The following is a 14489-nucleotide window of genomic DNA, read 5'->3' on the forward strand; positions in this document are numbered from 1 at the left end:
TGGAGCAAGACAAAGTATTGATTTTTCCAACAAGTGGAAAGAATTATAGAAGGGACATTCCCCTTCTTTCTATTGCACTTGTAAATATTTGCATTTATTACTTTTATAGTACATTTACTATTTTTATGATTATTTTGATTTTTTCACATTCTCATTTACTCCAAGTCTACTTGATCAGGCAGAGGAACCTTCATGGTACAAAGAGTTTCTAAAACTGCCTTGCATGGTTGGGTGGTCTGGAGACATGAGCCACGGGGTTCTCTTGCAAAACAAATCTGGCTTTGGTACCATGAGTGTGACAAGAGATAGAAACAGGGATGAGGGCAGAGCTCTCCCATGCAGGGAGCTTGGGGTGCATTGGAAGTTGTCAGAGAGGCCACAGTGATGTTTGAGTTGTAGCAGGGACCTCATCAGCACCTGGAACAGCCTTACAAGGCCTCACAGGCACTCCCAGTGTGTCTAGAGGGCCACTCTGGAGAGTTCAGCCCACAAGAAATAAAAAGCAAACTATATGGAAATTCAATGTGCATACTCTGCAGATATATCTCTGACCAAAGGCTGAGGAAGAATATCCAGGTGGGAATTACTGTGTGCTGTTTTACACCTTGGCCTGCCCACGCCCCTGTACCCATGCTCTCTGCATGCTGTACTTAGGCAGAAGGCCATTGCAATTACTTTCTTGTCACTGGTTTTGGTATTTTTTTTTTTTTTTGTACTACAGATGCTGGAGTCGCATTCATTAACTTACCAGCACAGTATAACAAGGAAGATCCTGTTAGTGGCTATTTGCAGACAGAAAAATGAGAAGGTTGCTAGTTGAAAAACAAGATGATTAAACCAAAGGGTAATGAAATAAACAAATTACACAAAAGTGAAGGGAAACTTACAGGCCTGCCAGTTGAGCCTGCTATGCCTTCTTGACCAACAGGGCCAATATATCCCTGTAAACAAGCAAAGAATTTATTAGTTCATCGTGCTTCCAAAATGAAGAAAATTCTCATGACAGGTCCTGATTTAAAGTTGCTCAGTACACAGACCTGTCAAATATCAAAAGATCATGGTGATATTCTCTAAATATTGAGTGCACGTTACAACAAAATCAGTAAGGTGAGTATTTTAGTAATTTGTAATACTTGTGCTTGGAAAGCACCCATACATTCTTTAATGTGAAAAGCAATGCACTAGAAACAGTGGAAACTTAAGTACTCTGATTACAAAAGACCACATATTTATTGAGTTACAACCATTTGTATATTGAGCTATATTACTGCCCACAAGGACTTTTGTAAGGTTGCCAGTAAGTGCTGCCAAAATGCCACTTTTCAGTTCCATTTCACTTAGAGCAAACTGCTTGTGTCCAGTGTTTATCTCATATAGGAATGTTCAGAAAATTAAATTTGCTATTAGAACAGTCCCCTAGAGCTGCTGCTCTGCATCTGGTTGACTGAACAAATTCAGTTCTGTGATGGCAAAGGTGGCAGTGAGAGGACATGTTGTAGTAAAGCCCCCCATGCTTCAACCTTTCACACTTGATGCAAAAAATGCTAACAACGTTTCCACATTTTTTTGGTGAGTAGTAAAGCAGAATGTCATGAGGAATGAACTAATGAAAGTTAAGAACATTTTAGATGAAAAGAAAATCTTCATTAAAAAAAACTACCTACTAATCAATAATGCCTGAGCACCACTGTGGCAAAGTTTGAGCCCTATTTACTTTTGCTGTAGACAGTCACACAATCAGCAGGGTTGCCAATTAGAAGAATGTTCAACTCCAGTAGACAAAGAAATACAAAGTCACAAAATTACACTAGGGATCCACACTTAGCAGAGCTTGCTTTTTACTTTCAAGATTAAGGGCCCAGCTCTGTTTGTGTGTCTGTAAGCACAATGCAACCACAGCAATGCTACATCTAGACTCAGACAGAAAGGTTTGGGTAGAGGCTTCTGGCCTTGTTAATAAGAAGAAAGATTATTCTCTATGTTAACATGTGCCATTTTCAAACCATTCCAACAATCTCTTTCATGTAGTGAAACACTTACAACTTGGCCTGTTGGACCTTTCGGGCCCAGAATTCCAACTAAGCCAATATCCCCTGCAGGACCCTGAAAATGCAAAGAAGCAATTTAATCAAACTTGGAAATCAGCAATCCACCTGTTTCAAACTCTTGTAATCAGTGAAAGTAAGATAATTTCTAAGAGCAGTAAGAGTGAAAATATCAAGTGCACTGACCCAGAATGATTGTCCTTAGACAGGGAGTACACAGTTCTGCCTACCATGTTCCAACAATTCAGAGATATTTTGAACAAATTAGCGTTAAAGCTGATTAATTCTATGCTTTCATAATGTTCTCACTCTGTAAATAGCTTACAATCTAAGAGAAAAGAACGAGCACATACTTTTGGACCTGGGAATCCTTGAAACCCCATTAAACCTTGATCTCCATCTTCTCCCTGTAATAGGAGCAGGCATCCTTACCATTAGTTCACGTTGCTAACTCTTGGACTACTTGTTTTGCATCAACCACTGTGATTACATACAATCTGTCCTTTCAGCCCAGTGCCTCCTGCTGGTCCTTGGTCCCCTGGTGATCCTGGAAGGCCTCTTTTGCCTCGCTTTCCTGGATGACCTAGAAGCCCTTTCTCACCCTGTCAATAAGAAGAAAATATATCTTTTAATACAATTATGGAAGTTACAGATGCAAATACAGGTTTTCTGTTCTTCCATACAGGTTTTCTGTCAGAAGCATGGAACTTGCTTTCTCCTTAAGAAATAGATTTATTCCATTCATTTTATTTCCTGCAGGAAAATAATGAAACATACACTGAAATGCAAATGTGATTTGACTGCTTCTTGAGTTGGAAACATAAAAACCATACATGTTGGATCAATTCCAGTATGGTATCTCTCCATGTAAGCAGTAAAATTCACAAAATTAAATACAGAACAGAGAAGTTAAAAGTAAATTTTGAAAATAATCCTCCGAGCAAGATACAGTATACTTATCGAACTCCCTGCTGTTAGACTAAAAATCCACATTGATTCAAATGGAAACTAGACAATCTGCCTGGAAGATGGAGCACACTCAGATTTCTTTCTTTCTGAAAGGGCTAAACAAAACCAATATAAGTGTGATAAATAATATACTTATTAGCCCTCAAACCTGCAACTTGAGCTTGAAGTTATGATAATTATTTATAATAGATTACTTAGATGTTTAAATAATTGTGACTGTTCTAGTAGATAGAGAAGTTTAGAAATAAGTCAGGAAACATCTGACCCTAAAGCTGGAGTGAATAAATACAAAGTGTTTTGATGACTTCTGGAGTTGGGAATAGCATTCATGTGGATGAGATCTCTATTTTCAAATTACAGTTTATAGAAATGTGGTAAACACAATTTGTAATCTTACCCTTCCAGTAAGACTTGATGTCTTTTACTCACATAAAAGTAGTATGGTGGCTCCTCAGCCACCAAATGCAGTGTGAAGAATAAGTAGTATCAGCAAAACTGTACTTAAACAACCAGGTCCCATTAATGTACCTACCTTTAGTCCAGGTGCTCCCATGGGCCCTGGCATGCCTGGCAATCCCTTGGGACCTCGAGCTCCAGGATAACCTGCTAGACCTGGTAGGCCTGAGTTTCCTTTATTGCCCTTAACAAATTGAAAATAATGATTTACAAGTAGAACAGCCAAGCAAACTTTTTCATTGTATGCTGAAACAGGCAAATAACATAAAATCAGCCAAAAGCACTTAATGCTGTCTGTATATATGGACACACAATGATAGAACATCAAATTCTATAGAAAGACAATGATCAGCAGTATAATGTGGATTTCTGCTAATATTCCAAAAGTAAAAGGCTGAAAACTGTTTGAACTTCACAGTATTCACCTTTCAAGAAAAAGTAACTCAACATGAAACAGAATGAGACTAACTTCCCAAAGAAATATTCAAAATTCAACATGTTTTCTAAGGATCAGGCACCCTGGTAACACTAGTATAGCTGTAAAGATTCTCACACAATAACATTACCAGATGAAGAAAGATCAGAACATTTGTTAGGAAAATTACATCAACCTATCAACAAAAGCAACTATTTTAAATGAAAAAACATGTTAGTGAGTACATGGGGTTAAGCCACTTTTGACATACTACAAATGGAAATTTGCTACCATGTAAATGAATATTTCTCTGATGTAATTTAATAGAAATATAAGCATATATAAATATTCCTTATTTCCTATGACATTCAGTTAAGCACTCATGAAAATAAAAGGGTTGAAGAAAACATGATTTTTGTAGTGCATGCCATTTTCTGGGCTTTTGCATATGATGATGTGGCTTATAGATTGTTTGACTTACAAACTTACATAGCAAAAGTTCTGCTCTTTTTATTCATTGTGGCAAAAATCAGTTATAAGCCTCCCTTTATTACAAACTGTAATGGGGTAATGGAGTTGTCTTTACTATGATTGCATGAAATTTTAAGTGGAAAGGCAAAAATGTAAAAATTCTTTGGGGTCATTCTCCTGAATCCAGCTCCAAAGAATTTTAAGAACTTGGAAGAGGTTCATGACCTGAGACTGAAGAGGCTTGAGTAGGGTGCACCTGCCCCCTATGGGTAACTTGTTTAATTTTCTCTTTGTTCAACTAGATTGGAAATTTATATCTGAAACAGCCTCAAGGGGCCTCATCCAGCACCTTGGCTAATTCCTAACACCAAATATTAACTTGTTTGTCTTTTATAACATTTAGTGGTCCGTTTGGGTAGAACTACTAAGAAATTCATACTGGAAATCAAAGTAATCAGACTTTCAACGATGAGAACTACTCAAGGAATCTCCCCCTCTCTGGAGGGACCAATTGAAGAGCTGTGTCACTGCTCCCAGTGGCAGCAGGTCACCACCTCTGGCCCACAACAAAGAGCAGTCAGAGAAAAAGCCCATTTCCAAGAATGCTTTTAGATACCTTACATACCTAATGCTCTATTTCACTGGTTTTGAACAAAGCTTCATAGTTATTTAGGTAGAGAGACATAGGTTACAAATACAAAGTCAACAGGGAAAATGGGGGATTATCTCAGACCCTAAGAGGAAATAGTTTCAGGCTAATTTTCAGGACCAGAATTGTGCAGCCTCTCTAAGAAACAACTTCCACTTAGCTGTAGTTACTACAGTCCTGTACCAATGAAACTGTTCTCGCAGCACACTTCCCTTATGCTAACTTTGTATCTTGGTTGGAATATCAGGAGCATTCCAACAAAGAGGAGGAAAAAAAAATAAATAAAAAAAAAGAGGAAAATAAAAAAATTGGTCTAATTTTCAGGGAAAAAAGATATTCAGGGAACTGAGAATGGTCTTTTTAAATACCTTAACCCTGGAAAATCTGTAATGCAAAATGACAGAGGAAGTGTGGAAAGCAACTTACCTTAGGGCCAGGTTTCCCTGACAGCCCAGTCTTTCCAGGGTTCCCAGGAATGCCTTCTGGTCCAGGGTACCCAACTATTCCTTTCTGCCCTGGTGGCCCTGGTTTTCCCTAGAAAAAAATTCAAGTCAAATATAGCACTGTTTGCTCTCTTCATTCTCATTCTCCCATAACTGGATTTCAGTCACAGTAAACTCTACATAACAAAAGACCCAGTGATATGACTGAATAGTTGCAGAGGGAGCTCTGAGTTAGGATGTTTGCTTTAGAATTCTATTCATTTAACCTTAGACTTTCCCTGCCATGGGATCTGAGCAACTTCAGCTGAAATCATGGGACTGACCGCTGTGTGTGTGCCAGGCATGGAAGATGCCTGAGAGTGTTAATTCTTAAACTGAAATGAGGAATCCTGATAAACTAATCTATTTATCCCTGGAAAAAACCCAACCATATATCTTTTCAGACTTTATTTTACTAAATGATCTGTACTGGACTTTCACAAATTTATGCTGTTCAAATTTGAACATATAAAAAATACAAATTAATAATATGGCAAGTTTGTGGTAACTGTTGCTGTATTTGCACAAAGAAGGATGCTGCATGTCACATCCAGCAGAGGAACACTGATTTATTTCCTAACAATTATTTCCCTTTAGACTGACATAAGCTGTCTTAAAAACTGGAGTGCTCCACTAATCTCTCTATAAATGCCATTTCTCTGAAATGTTCTAACTGCAACACATGTCTGAAAAAGTATTGGTGACAGCAGCCATATAGAATATAAGAAGTGTGCCATCCTAATCTTATTTCTAACTTCTGGTTGCTTAAGTATCTTCATTTGGGATGTGCTTTGAAACTTCCTCAAGTTCCAGTTTCACTGCCCTCTCCTCATTTCTGCCTATGTCCCGCTTTCCTTCTTCTCCTTTGCCTGCTGAATGATCCCTGCAGTCCTCCAAAAGAAAATGTTGAGTATTTACAAAGGACACACAGTTCCTTGTCTTCAAAAGGCTCCTCTTGTACTCTGCCCAGCAGGTACAAGCTCTGTGCAACAGCTGCTTTTCTCCAGTTACTGACAATGTTTTGATGTGAGGTAGTAAAAGTTATTTACAACATGTGCTTGTGTGGCATTATTTATTAGGGGACCAAAATAACCTTGATGCATTTTGTTCTTTGTTATGTTTACAGAACACCTACTGCTTCCTGTGCTGTTTTCTCCCTCAGGGAGAAGGGCACGCAAGTCAGCCCCTCTGCAGTAACTCAAGACAAAAACATTAAAAATTCCAGCTCAGGGCAAGCAAGAGAAGCAAATAAACCTCAAGGCATTTACCACATGTATCCATCATGGACATATGGATCCAAGCTTCTGTAGGCTGCAGCTGATCAAAGAACTGATGAACACAAGTACAGTTCTGTGCAATATAAGGTGATAACTTCCAAATGCACTCCACAAATGAGCTAATTAAATAACTTCACAAGTGGTAAGGACCTTATTGTTAGTTGCACATCATTTCCATATGCTGAGTAACTGAATATAATTCAGTACAATTTTTAAAAAATCATAAATTATTAATATTCAAAAATGACAGGGGTTCTCTTTTTCACTTCCTGGATAATAAGAAGGTTCTTTAGAGTGAACACAAAACCTTCTGGTAACCCTGACATGATTCAATTTTTGTTTTATTACATAGTATTTTCTTTGTTTTTTCATTTGAAAATAGGCTGTAGAATTTTGCAACTTACAGGAACTCCAGGTTTGCCTGCTTGGCCTGGTGCTCCTTTCTTCCCTGTGGGTCCCTAGAAGTTACAAATATTTGTGAACTGACAAATGTCTTAAATTCAATCCCCTAAGAAGAGCTGAGGATTATTCCCCTCTAATATTCATGTTCACATTGCCTGGCTTTGGATCAGATTATTCACATTTCAGGAGACAGCAGAAAGTTTTTCAATTAAAAGCAAATACATTTTTGGCAGAATTGTGTATGTTTTTTCCCCTGTTGTGAATGAGTTTTTAAAACTTTTCCAACAATAAGCATAAAATGTTTTTCACCATGAATCTGGCAATTTCCCCTGTACCAGCCCCCCCTCTGTGAGGAAGTAGACTTTTACAGCATTTCCTGTACTCTTCAAAAGGGAAGTCATGAAAAGTAGGCAATGTAAATGCACTGAATGTCTGTGGAAGAGAATAGTAGAAAACAACAGTGTCACATATCACAGATGTGAACATTTCTTTTAATCTAAGATCTACACAAAAGATAGAATTTGCTTAAAACTAGATTTTTTTTTCATCTTGACAGATCTAAAAATTGGTAGCCTTAGAAAAGTGCGAGATATTGAGCAAGTAACATTCTTGTAAGTGGTTTAGTGACACAAGAGGTCATGCACCAAGGAAGAAAAGCTCAGAATAGTCAAAAGCTTCTCAGAGAACTTTGCTCTCTGATAGGATAGTCTGCACAGAATACAAAGATTTATAGCATCAATTTTATCCTTTCTCTAAAAGATGCAGCTGCTGAAGAACAGGGACAAGAATAACACTTGTTGGCATAGAACAAGTAGAAAAAGTTTTCCAAGATTTTCCAAACTAGCTATTTCAAAAACACTTCTTAAAGCAAAAGCTATGTTATCACTACCATGCTGCATATGACACAACATGCAATAAAGTGAAAAAGCATGGATTATTTTAAGAATAAATGTTTTATAATTATGCAAATATGACAAAACCAGCAAAATGTTGCTCTCTGGCTCAATTTAACACCTTTTTTTGTTAAGAATGGCATAAAGAAGTCCACAAATCAGAACTGGAATGTGCCTATTCAAATAATACTGCTTTCATTAAGATTTCTGGATGCAAATCCAGAAATCTTAAAGTAAACCTAGCTGATTCAGCATTGCAGTTTGTGGGATTAGCTTTCTACGTCACTGTTCTCACTACTAACACTTCTGTGGAAATCTTTAAGCTCTTAAGGGCAGCTTCATGCCAGATATTGGTTCCACATTCATAAGTGGCAATTTATAATTGACCTGAGGGGCATTTGCAGGACAAAAACCCCATTTCTTCAAGAGGAACTGCTGATTTTTTCCTGGGATGTGAGTAGTTTGTTAAAAGCAATGTATCCAAATTCACAGCTGGAGTACATGTTCACAATGTCGCCACATCACATTTCCTTGCTGTTGCTCCCCAGTTCCAGTCTACTACAGATTCTTGCAGTTACCTAAAAAATTTTGAAACTCTAACAGAGTTGCTTAATGGAACTTCTCAGACAAAATCTCTCATTTAAATTGCAAATGTAATTGGTATTTTAAGAAATCTTGTAGCCTAAAGCTTTTGAAATCTCAAAAGCCAATGATATTCAGTCCATGGGAGAACATAAACATTTTTGGCAATTTTCAACACATCACCAAGATGAGCTAATATTTCTAAAGAGAAAGATTTGATCTTTGATCTTTGTCATGACTTGCTCTGTCCTTATTGCTCTAGTACCCTGTAGCAAATTCCTTATTCCCAGGTCTCTGAAAACTCAGTGCAGTGCAGTACCAGGAGGCTTCATTTACAGATCAGAGAAGCAAAATCCCAGTTGGTCTCCAGAGCTACTTTAACACAAGAAATTCCGCTTTAGGGGATGATTAAATATCACTCAAATGTTTCCAAAAGAGCTTCTAATAATGCTTGATATCACTCCAAAGTAAAACTACTTACTTATCAAATAACACCTATTTACTAACCAAGATCATTATGCAATTTCCCACTTTTTTTTTTGTTTGTTTGTTTGGTTTTTTTGGGGTTTTTTTTTGGTTTTTGTCCCTGCAGGTATGAAAAAGAAACCCAAACACTCAGTTTTAGCCTTATGGAATAATTTTCCAAGGATAACCAGTGAACAACAAAACCCTACAAATTCCAAATAAATGCAGTTTTGGTTTACTTTTTTCCACTTACTTCTGAACCTCTTTCTCCTTTTAGTCCTTGCTCTCCCAATTCACCTGGCTCTCCCTTTGAAAAGAACATATATTAAATAAATGCAAGGAATCATTTGAATGCAAATGAAAACATATTTTCAACAGTCAATAGAGAAACCTCCCTTGTGTAAAATACTTACTGGAGGCCCTTGCTGTCCAATAGGTCCTCTATGCCCTGGAAGACCTGTATGACCCTGGGAAGGAGAAAATACAGCATATTGCAATAGAGCAGCTCAGTCTGCCATGCCCAGTGAGCTGCAGACTTCCTTGTAAAGCCCATCCTGGGAGGTGACAGGTGGACCCAGATTCATTGACATGACCTAGACAAAGTATGGTCAGATCTCCAAGATCAAACTCTACAGAGCTTTTATTCTTTACTTCCTCTACTCCAAGCTGCAAGTGGGAATTGCATATTATTTAAGCATTTCTGCACTTCTGTAAGCATAGATTTGGTTCATTCATTTATTTCTATGTCTGTATTACTGTGTAACTTGGATATTCCATGTCAAGGACTGTCTCATATTTCAGTGAACTGCATCAGTGATAAGCATGAGTTACCACCCAGTTTTTATGTGCTGAAAGACTGAATATAATTAATGAATAATTTTTATGATTAGATTTAAAATAAGTAGTGGATAAATTTCAGAGAAAAATGTTAACTAATATAGTATTACAGAAACACAGAACTGTTTAGGTTAAAAGTGACATTTTGAGATCATTTATGGAACCCTCTTTCTCAAGCAAGGTCAGCTAGAAATTACTGTCCAGGACCATGTCTAGCCAAGTTTCCAGTATTTCCACAGATAGAGACCCCACAACCTCTCTGGCCAGACTGTTCTGGTGCTCAGTCATCCTCACAGTAAAAAAAAAAGCCATTTCAAAAGGAATTTCTCGCCTTTCAGTTTTTTCCCTTTGCCTCCTGTCCTACCACTGGACACTATAGAGACAAGTCTTAGTTCATCTTAATTTCCTCCCATCACACTGAGGTCACTGGAGTCTTCTCCAGCTGAGGAGTTGCAGCTCCCATGTCCCCATAGGAAAGATGCTCCCATGCATTCCAGGAGTGCATCAGTGCAGTGAGGGACCAGCACAGGCATCTCTGCACACGTGTGAGGGAGGATGACACTGCTGCTGCACTACTCCACATGGCTGCATACCATGCCATGCTCAAATAAAGACTAAAACACAAAAAGTATTACCTTGTAGCCCTCATCACCAGGTTCTCCTCTATCTCCACGTTCACCACTTTGACCCTAGAGATCAAACCAAGGAGCAAAATGTAACAGCTGAACTGAATATAATGCTGCAGTGAAATATGAACAGAAAGCTTAAACTAACCCCTGAGAGGGAACTGAAGAATACAAACACAAAGGGTAGCTTGGCTAAAATAATAAACATGATGTTTTTCTAAACAGAATGTGTTGCAGACAGACAGTAGCTGCAGTCTAAAATTTTATGTAACCGAAGACTAGAAGCTGAAAACTAAATATTACATGGTGCTTAATGAAGCAGGAGGGAACTTCTCCAGACTTATACTTTTTTATATATATAGATATATATGAGAATTTAAAATCTGAATGGATAAATGAAGTGGCCTGGTTTCAAGACAAGCAAGGAAAACTCTCTTATGGCTTCCATAAGAGACAGCCCATTAAAAATTGTATTCTCTTCTGAAATGACTTCCTGTGCTCAAATTCTGCCTTACTTTCAAAGTTTGTCCTAATAATTTTGACAGGTTCATAAATGCAGAGAGACACTCCATATATTAATTTAGTACAAAAATGGTTACAAAATGCAGTTCTCTAAATCAGCTGATTAGTTTGTAGTGACAATGAAATAAGTCAAGACATATTTTTAAATAGTAAAGCAATTAAGTATAAATTGAAGTAAACAGAGAGGGTAAAAATCTTTTCTAAAATGTGCTGATCTAAACACAGACTAATGGCATTAGTGCAATTAAATAGAGGGCACAGATGTTTAAGCAGGAAAAAGCACACAACAGCATTTTCAGACAGAGATTATTCATTAAAGGACCATCATTCTATATTTTTGTACTGATTCCTGAGACACTGATATAAAGCTTCAGAAATAAATGCATTTGCTCTTGTCTGAGAAGCACTAGTATAATTTTCTTGAGAAAGAAAGACCTACTGGTTCACCTATGGGCCCAGGTAGTCCAGGGATTGAATTGTCTTCACCTGGGTAACCCTAAACCAAAGAGAAGTATTAAAAAATGTTAACTTGGAAGTTCAACCTCATCTATCATGTACGTAAGTTCAAATGCTAATAAAAAGCAGAGAATACATTGTATAGATGCTAAAAGTTAATATGATGCTTATGGTTTAATATAATGGATATAACTCCATTTTAACATTCACCTAAATGTCCCAAAAATATTAAAGACTAAAATAAACTAAATATTTGTTTTATTCTCAAAGGCAGCTATAATAAAAAAAAATTAACTGAACAATATTCATGTCATTGTGTCTTTATTTAATGAATAGAAGGATAAACAGGATATTTGACAAGGTGAAAAAGGAAAATTTCTTCTTTCTATTTGTATTTTGAGAAATATACTTAATAGAAAACAAGAGTACAGAAGACTCCAACATTAAGTCTGAAGCCAATTAAAATTTAAATATGAAATAACTGCCATCCAAGTTTCATCAACAAAAGATGATCTATTCCAGATGATACCTACCAATAGTAATGCAAAGAGAATCACATTTGAAGTATGATTAAGGACTTGAATTGCATCAAAGTGGTTTTTCAGAAGTGACCCAGCAAACTAAACACCTAGCTGTCAACAAATCAGTTTTCAGTTATTGTTTCTTAAATAGTATCAAAATCTATTTATAACATCAACCACTAAATGCCTATTCTCAGTATTTATTGGAAAACTGGCTCCAGGTCGTAGCTCTGTGTCAAGGACAGCTCCAATCTTCATGAAGTGAATCCATGTACCTGCCTTCTGAGGGTCACAGGGGTTTCAGTGAGCACACAAATATTTGAGACTTGAGAGAAAAACAATAAATTTGACACTAAAATAGCAGTATGAGGCCACATCCTGTCCCTAACATTTTATATTAACCACAGACATTTGTCCATCGTAGCTGGACTTTCAGGCAAATCTGTGGGTGTACTCACAGGCTCAGAGTTAAGTAAATATTTAGCTGGTTCTGCACTGATTATTTTTGTCAGCAGTGCTCACTAAGGGCAGTGGTGCTGTCTGATACAATAGACAGTGTTCTGTACAATGGGTACCTTGTGTTTTAAAACCTCAAACATTTTAACAGTATAATTTTGGGCTCCAGCTCTGAATGACCCATTTCCTCACTTTGCATTTCTTTTCCTAGTCTTTGACAATACTAACAAATACTGCCAATGGTGGCTTTTGCTGCTTGCTGTGGAAAACAGTGGGTGTGCAGTAACATTTCCTCCTTTTATAATTTCACAAAACAGATCAGTAAAACCCATGTTCATACCTTTTCTCCTTTGGGGCCTGGGGGCCCTGAGGGCCCTGGTGGACCCTGGTGACCCTAAAGAAGAAGCAAACCAAACACAAATTATTTTCAAACAAGTAATTAAATAAATAGCTAATTCCAAAATTTCTTTTAGCTACTTGCTATATTTCTTTTTCTGCTTGCAAAATATTCTAAATCAAGTTACGACAACAAAATAAATGGCAGAAAATGGACTGTGTGTAGGAAATGTTCTATGAATTTTGGGAAATGACATGTTCTGATAGGGCTTAATGCAGATGATGGGAGCTGGGCTGGTTCTTGCTTCTAGGTTAGGGTCAGTGATGGATGTTTTTGTTTAGAAGAGAGACTGGACAATCTTCTCTGTAAGTTGATGAATCAATCCATCTATGATGATTTTCACAGCTATTTTTCAGTGAAAGCCACAGTATCTTTATGTCCTTCAGCCAACCTCATTCTATCAGTTTCTGTTACTTAAACGCAAACTGTATGGCCAGACAGTAAGCAGAGGTGGTGGTGTTTGCTGAACTCTTCATAAAGAATAGCTATAGTAGTTTTAGAGGAACTTTATTCAGAAGGAGTGAGATACATTGATAAAGAACAGTTTAAAGTTTGTGGTAAACCCCCTCCGCAAGCAAACTAACAAAAACCAGGCATTCTTGCTTAAGGCTAACATTTCTGAGTAGACAAACACACCATATAAACATGCATGAGTATCTGGCTGTCCTGAAAATATTTGTGTAGTCTAGATACAGATTCTTAGGATATTTGAAATTAGAGTACCACAGACTTACTTTGGGATGTATGTGCACGTGAATTCAGTAAAAAACGTACCCCGTAACCTGGAATTCCTGGCTCTCCTTCAGGTCCCATTCCTCCTAGATGTCCCTGTTAAATGCAGTTATCAGTGAGAGAGAAACAAGCTCCTTTGTAAAGTGCTACAACAATGCCTACTATATAAAGCAAGCACTTGGAAAAATTTTGAAATACTGATATTTGACCGTGGACAACTTTCTTGTAGATCCTTTTTAATTTATTAAAAAATACTGGGCTTTTCATTCTTCTGTGGAAAAAAAATGGTCAATGTTTTGAGTCCTAACCTTATAATCTTTGTGCATAATTAAATAAAAAAGATATGAGCTTTGAGAGGTGAGGAAGAAGTGTCTTTATAAGTGCTAGTATGCCCAGGGAAGCAGGGGGTGGTCATCACCTCAGAAAGTTGACTCCTTCTCTTGGAAATATTGGCCATTAGATAGTAAACTTTGCTTCTGTACTTCATGTGCTCAGGAGCACATTGCTGCATTCAGTGGCCACAGGACTGGACTGAGACAGGCACGTTGCCTCTCTAGTGTGGAGCCTGGATGCTTCATCACATCTGCCACACAGTATGGGGAAGCTTGGGGAGCTCACTATGAAAGGAGCTAAAAGTTAATGGAATAGACCTAATTCAGTTAACTTTGGACCAGATTCCTATTTGATAAGAGTAGCAGCCTTCATCTGAAGTGCTTTGTTTCAACTATGGCTATGGCTGATGGTATGTGATAGCAAACCCCTTGATTTTTGTTCTTGGAACTGGAAAGGTATAAACCTTTATATAGAGAAAGAGGCTCAGAAGTAACTAGAAAAAA

At 37.4% G+C, this 14489-nt stretch overlaps 1 protein-coding gene across 1 annotated transcript in view; it reads right to left on the reverse strand.

Moving 5' to 3' along the window:
* Positions 1-14489, reverse strand: part of COL24A1 (collagen type XXIV alpha 1 chain) — a 117320-nt gene that overhangs the window by 10828 nt on the left and 92003 nt on the right. Inside the window, exons 40-52 of the mRNA XM_021526749.3 lie at positions 13696-13749; positions 12865-12918; positions 11531-11587; positions 10579-10632; positions 9520-9573; positions 9360-9413; positions 7169-7222; positions 5432-5539; positions 3547-3654; positions 2540-2647; positions 2399-2452; positions 2041-2103; positions 888-941 (exon numbers count right to left, since the gene is read on the reverse strand). Coding sequence (XP_021382424.3) covers positions 888-941; positions 2041-2103; positions 2399-2452; positions 2540-2647; positions 3547-3654; positions 5432-5539; positions 7169-7222; positions 9360-9413; positions 9520-9573; positions 10579-10632; positions 11531-11587; positions 12865-12918; positions 13696-13749 — 876 coding nt within the window. The remainder of the gene's footprint in view (positions 1-887; positions 942-2040; positions 2104-2398; positions 2453-2539; positions 2648-3546; positions 3655-5431; positions 5540-7168; positions 7223-9359; positions 9414-9519; positions 9574-10578; positions 10633-11530; positions 11588-12864; positions 12919-13695; positions 13750-14489) is intronic.

Source organism: Lonchura striata, chromosome 8 (genome assembly GCF_050655825.1).
Source record: "Lonchura striata isolate lonStrDom1 chromosome 8, ASM5065582v1, whole genome shotgun sequence".
Lineage (NCBI taxonomy): Eukaryota > Metazoa > Chordata > Aves > Passeriformes > Estrildidae > Lonchura > Lonchura striata.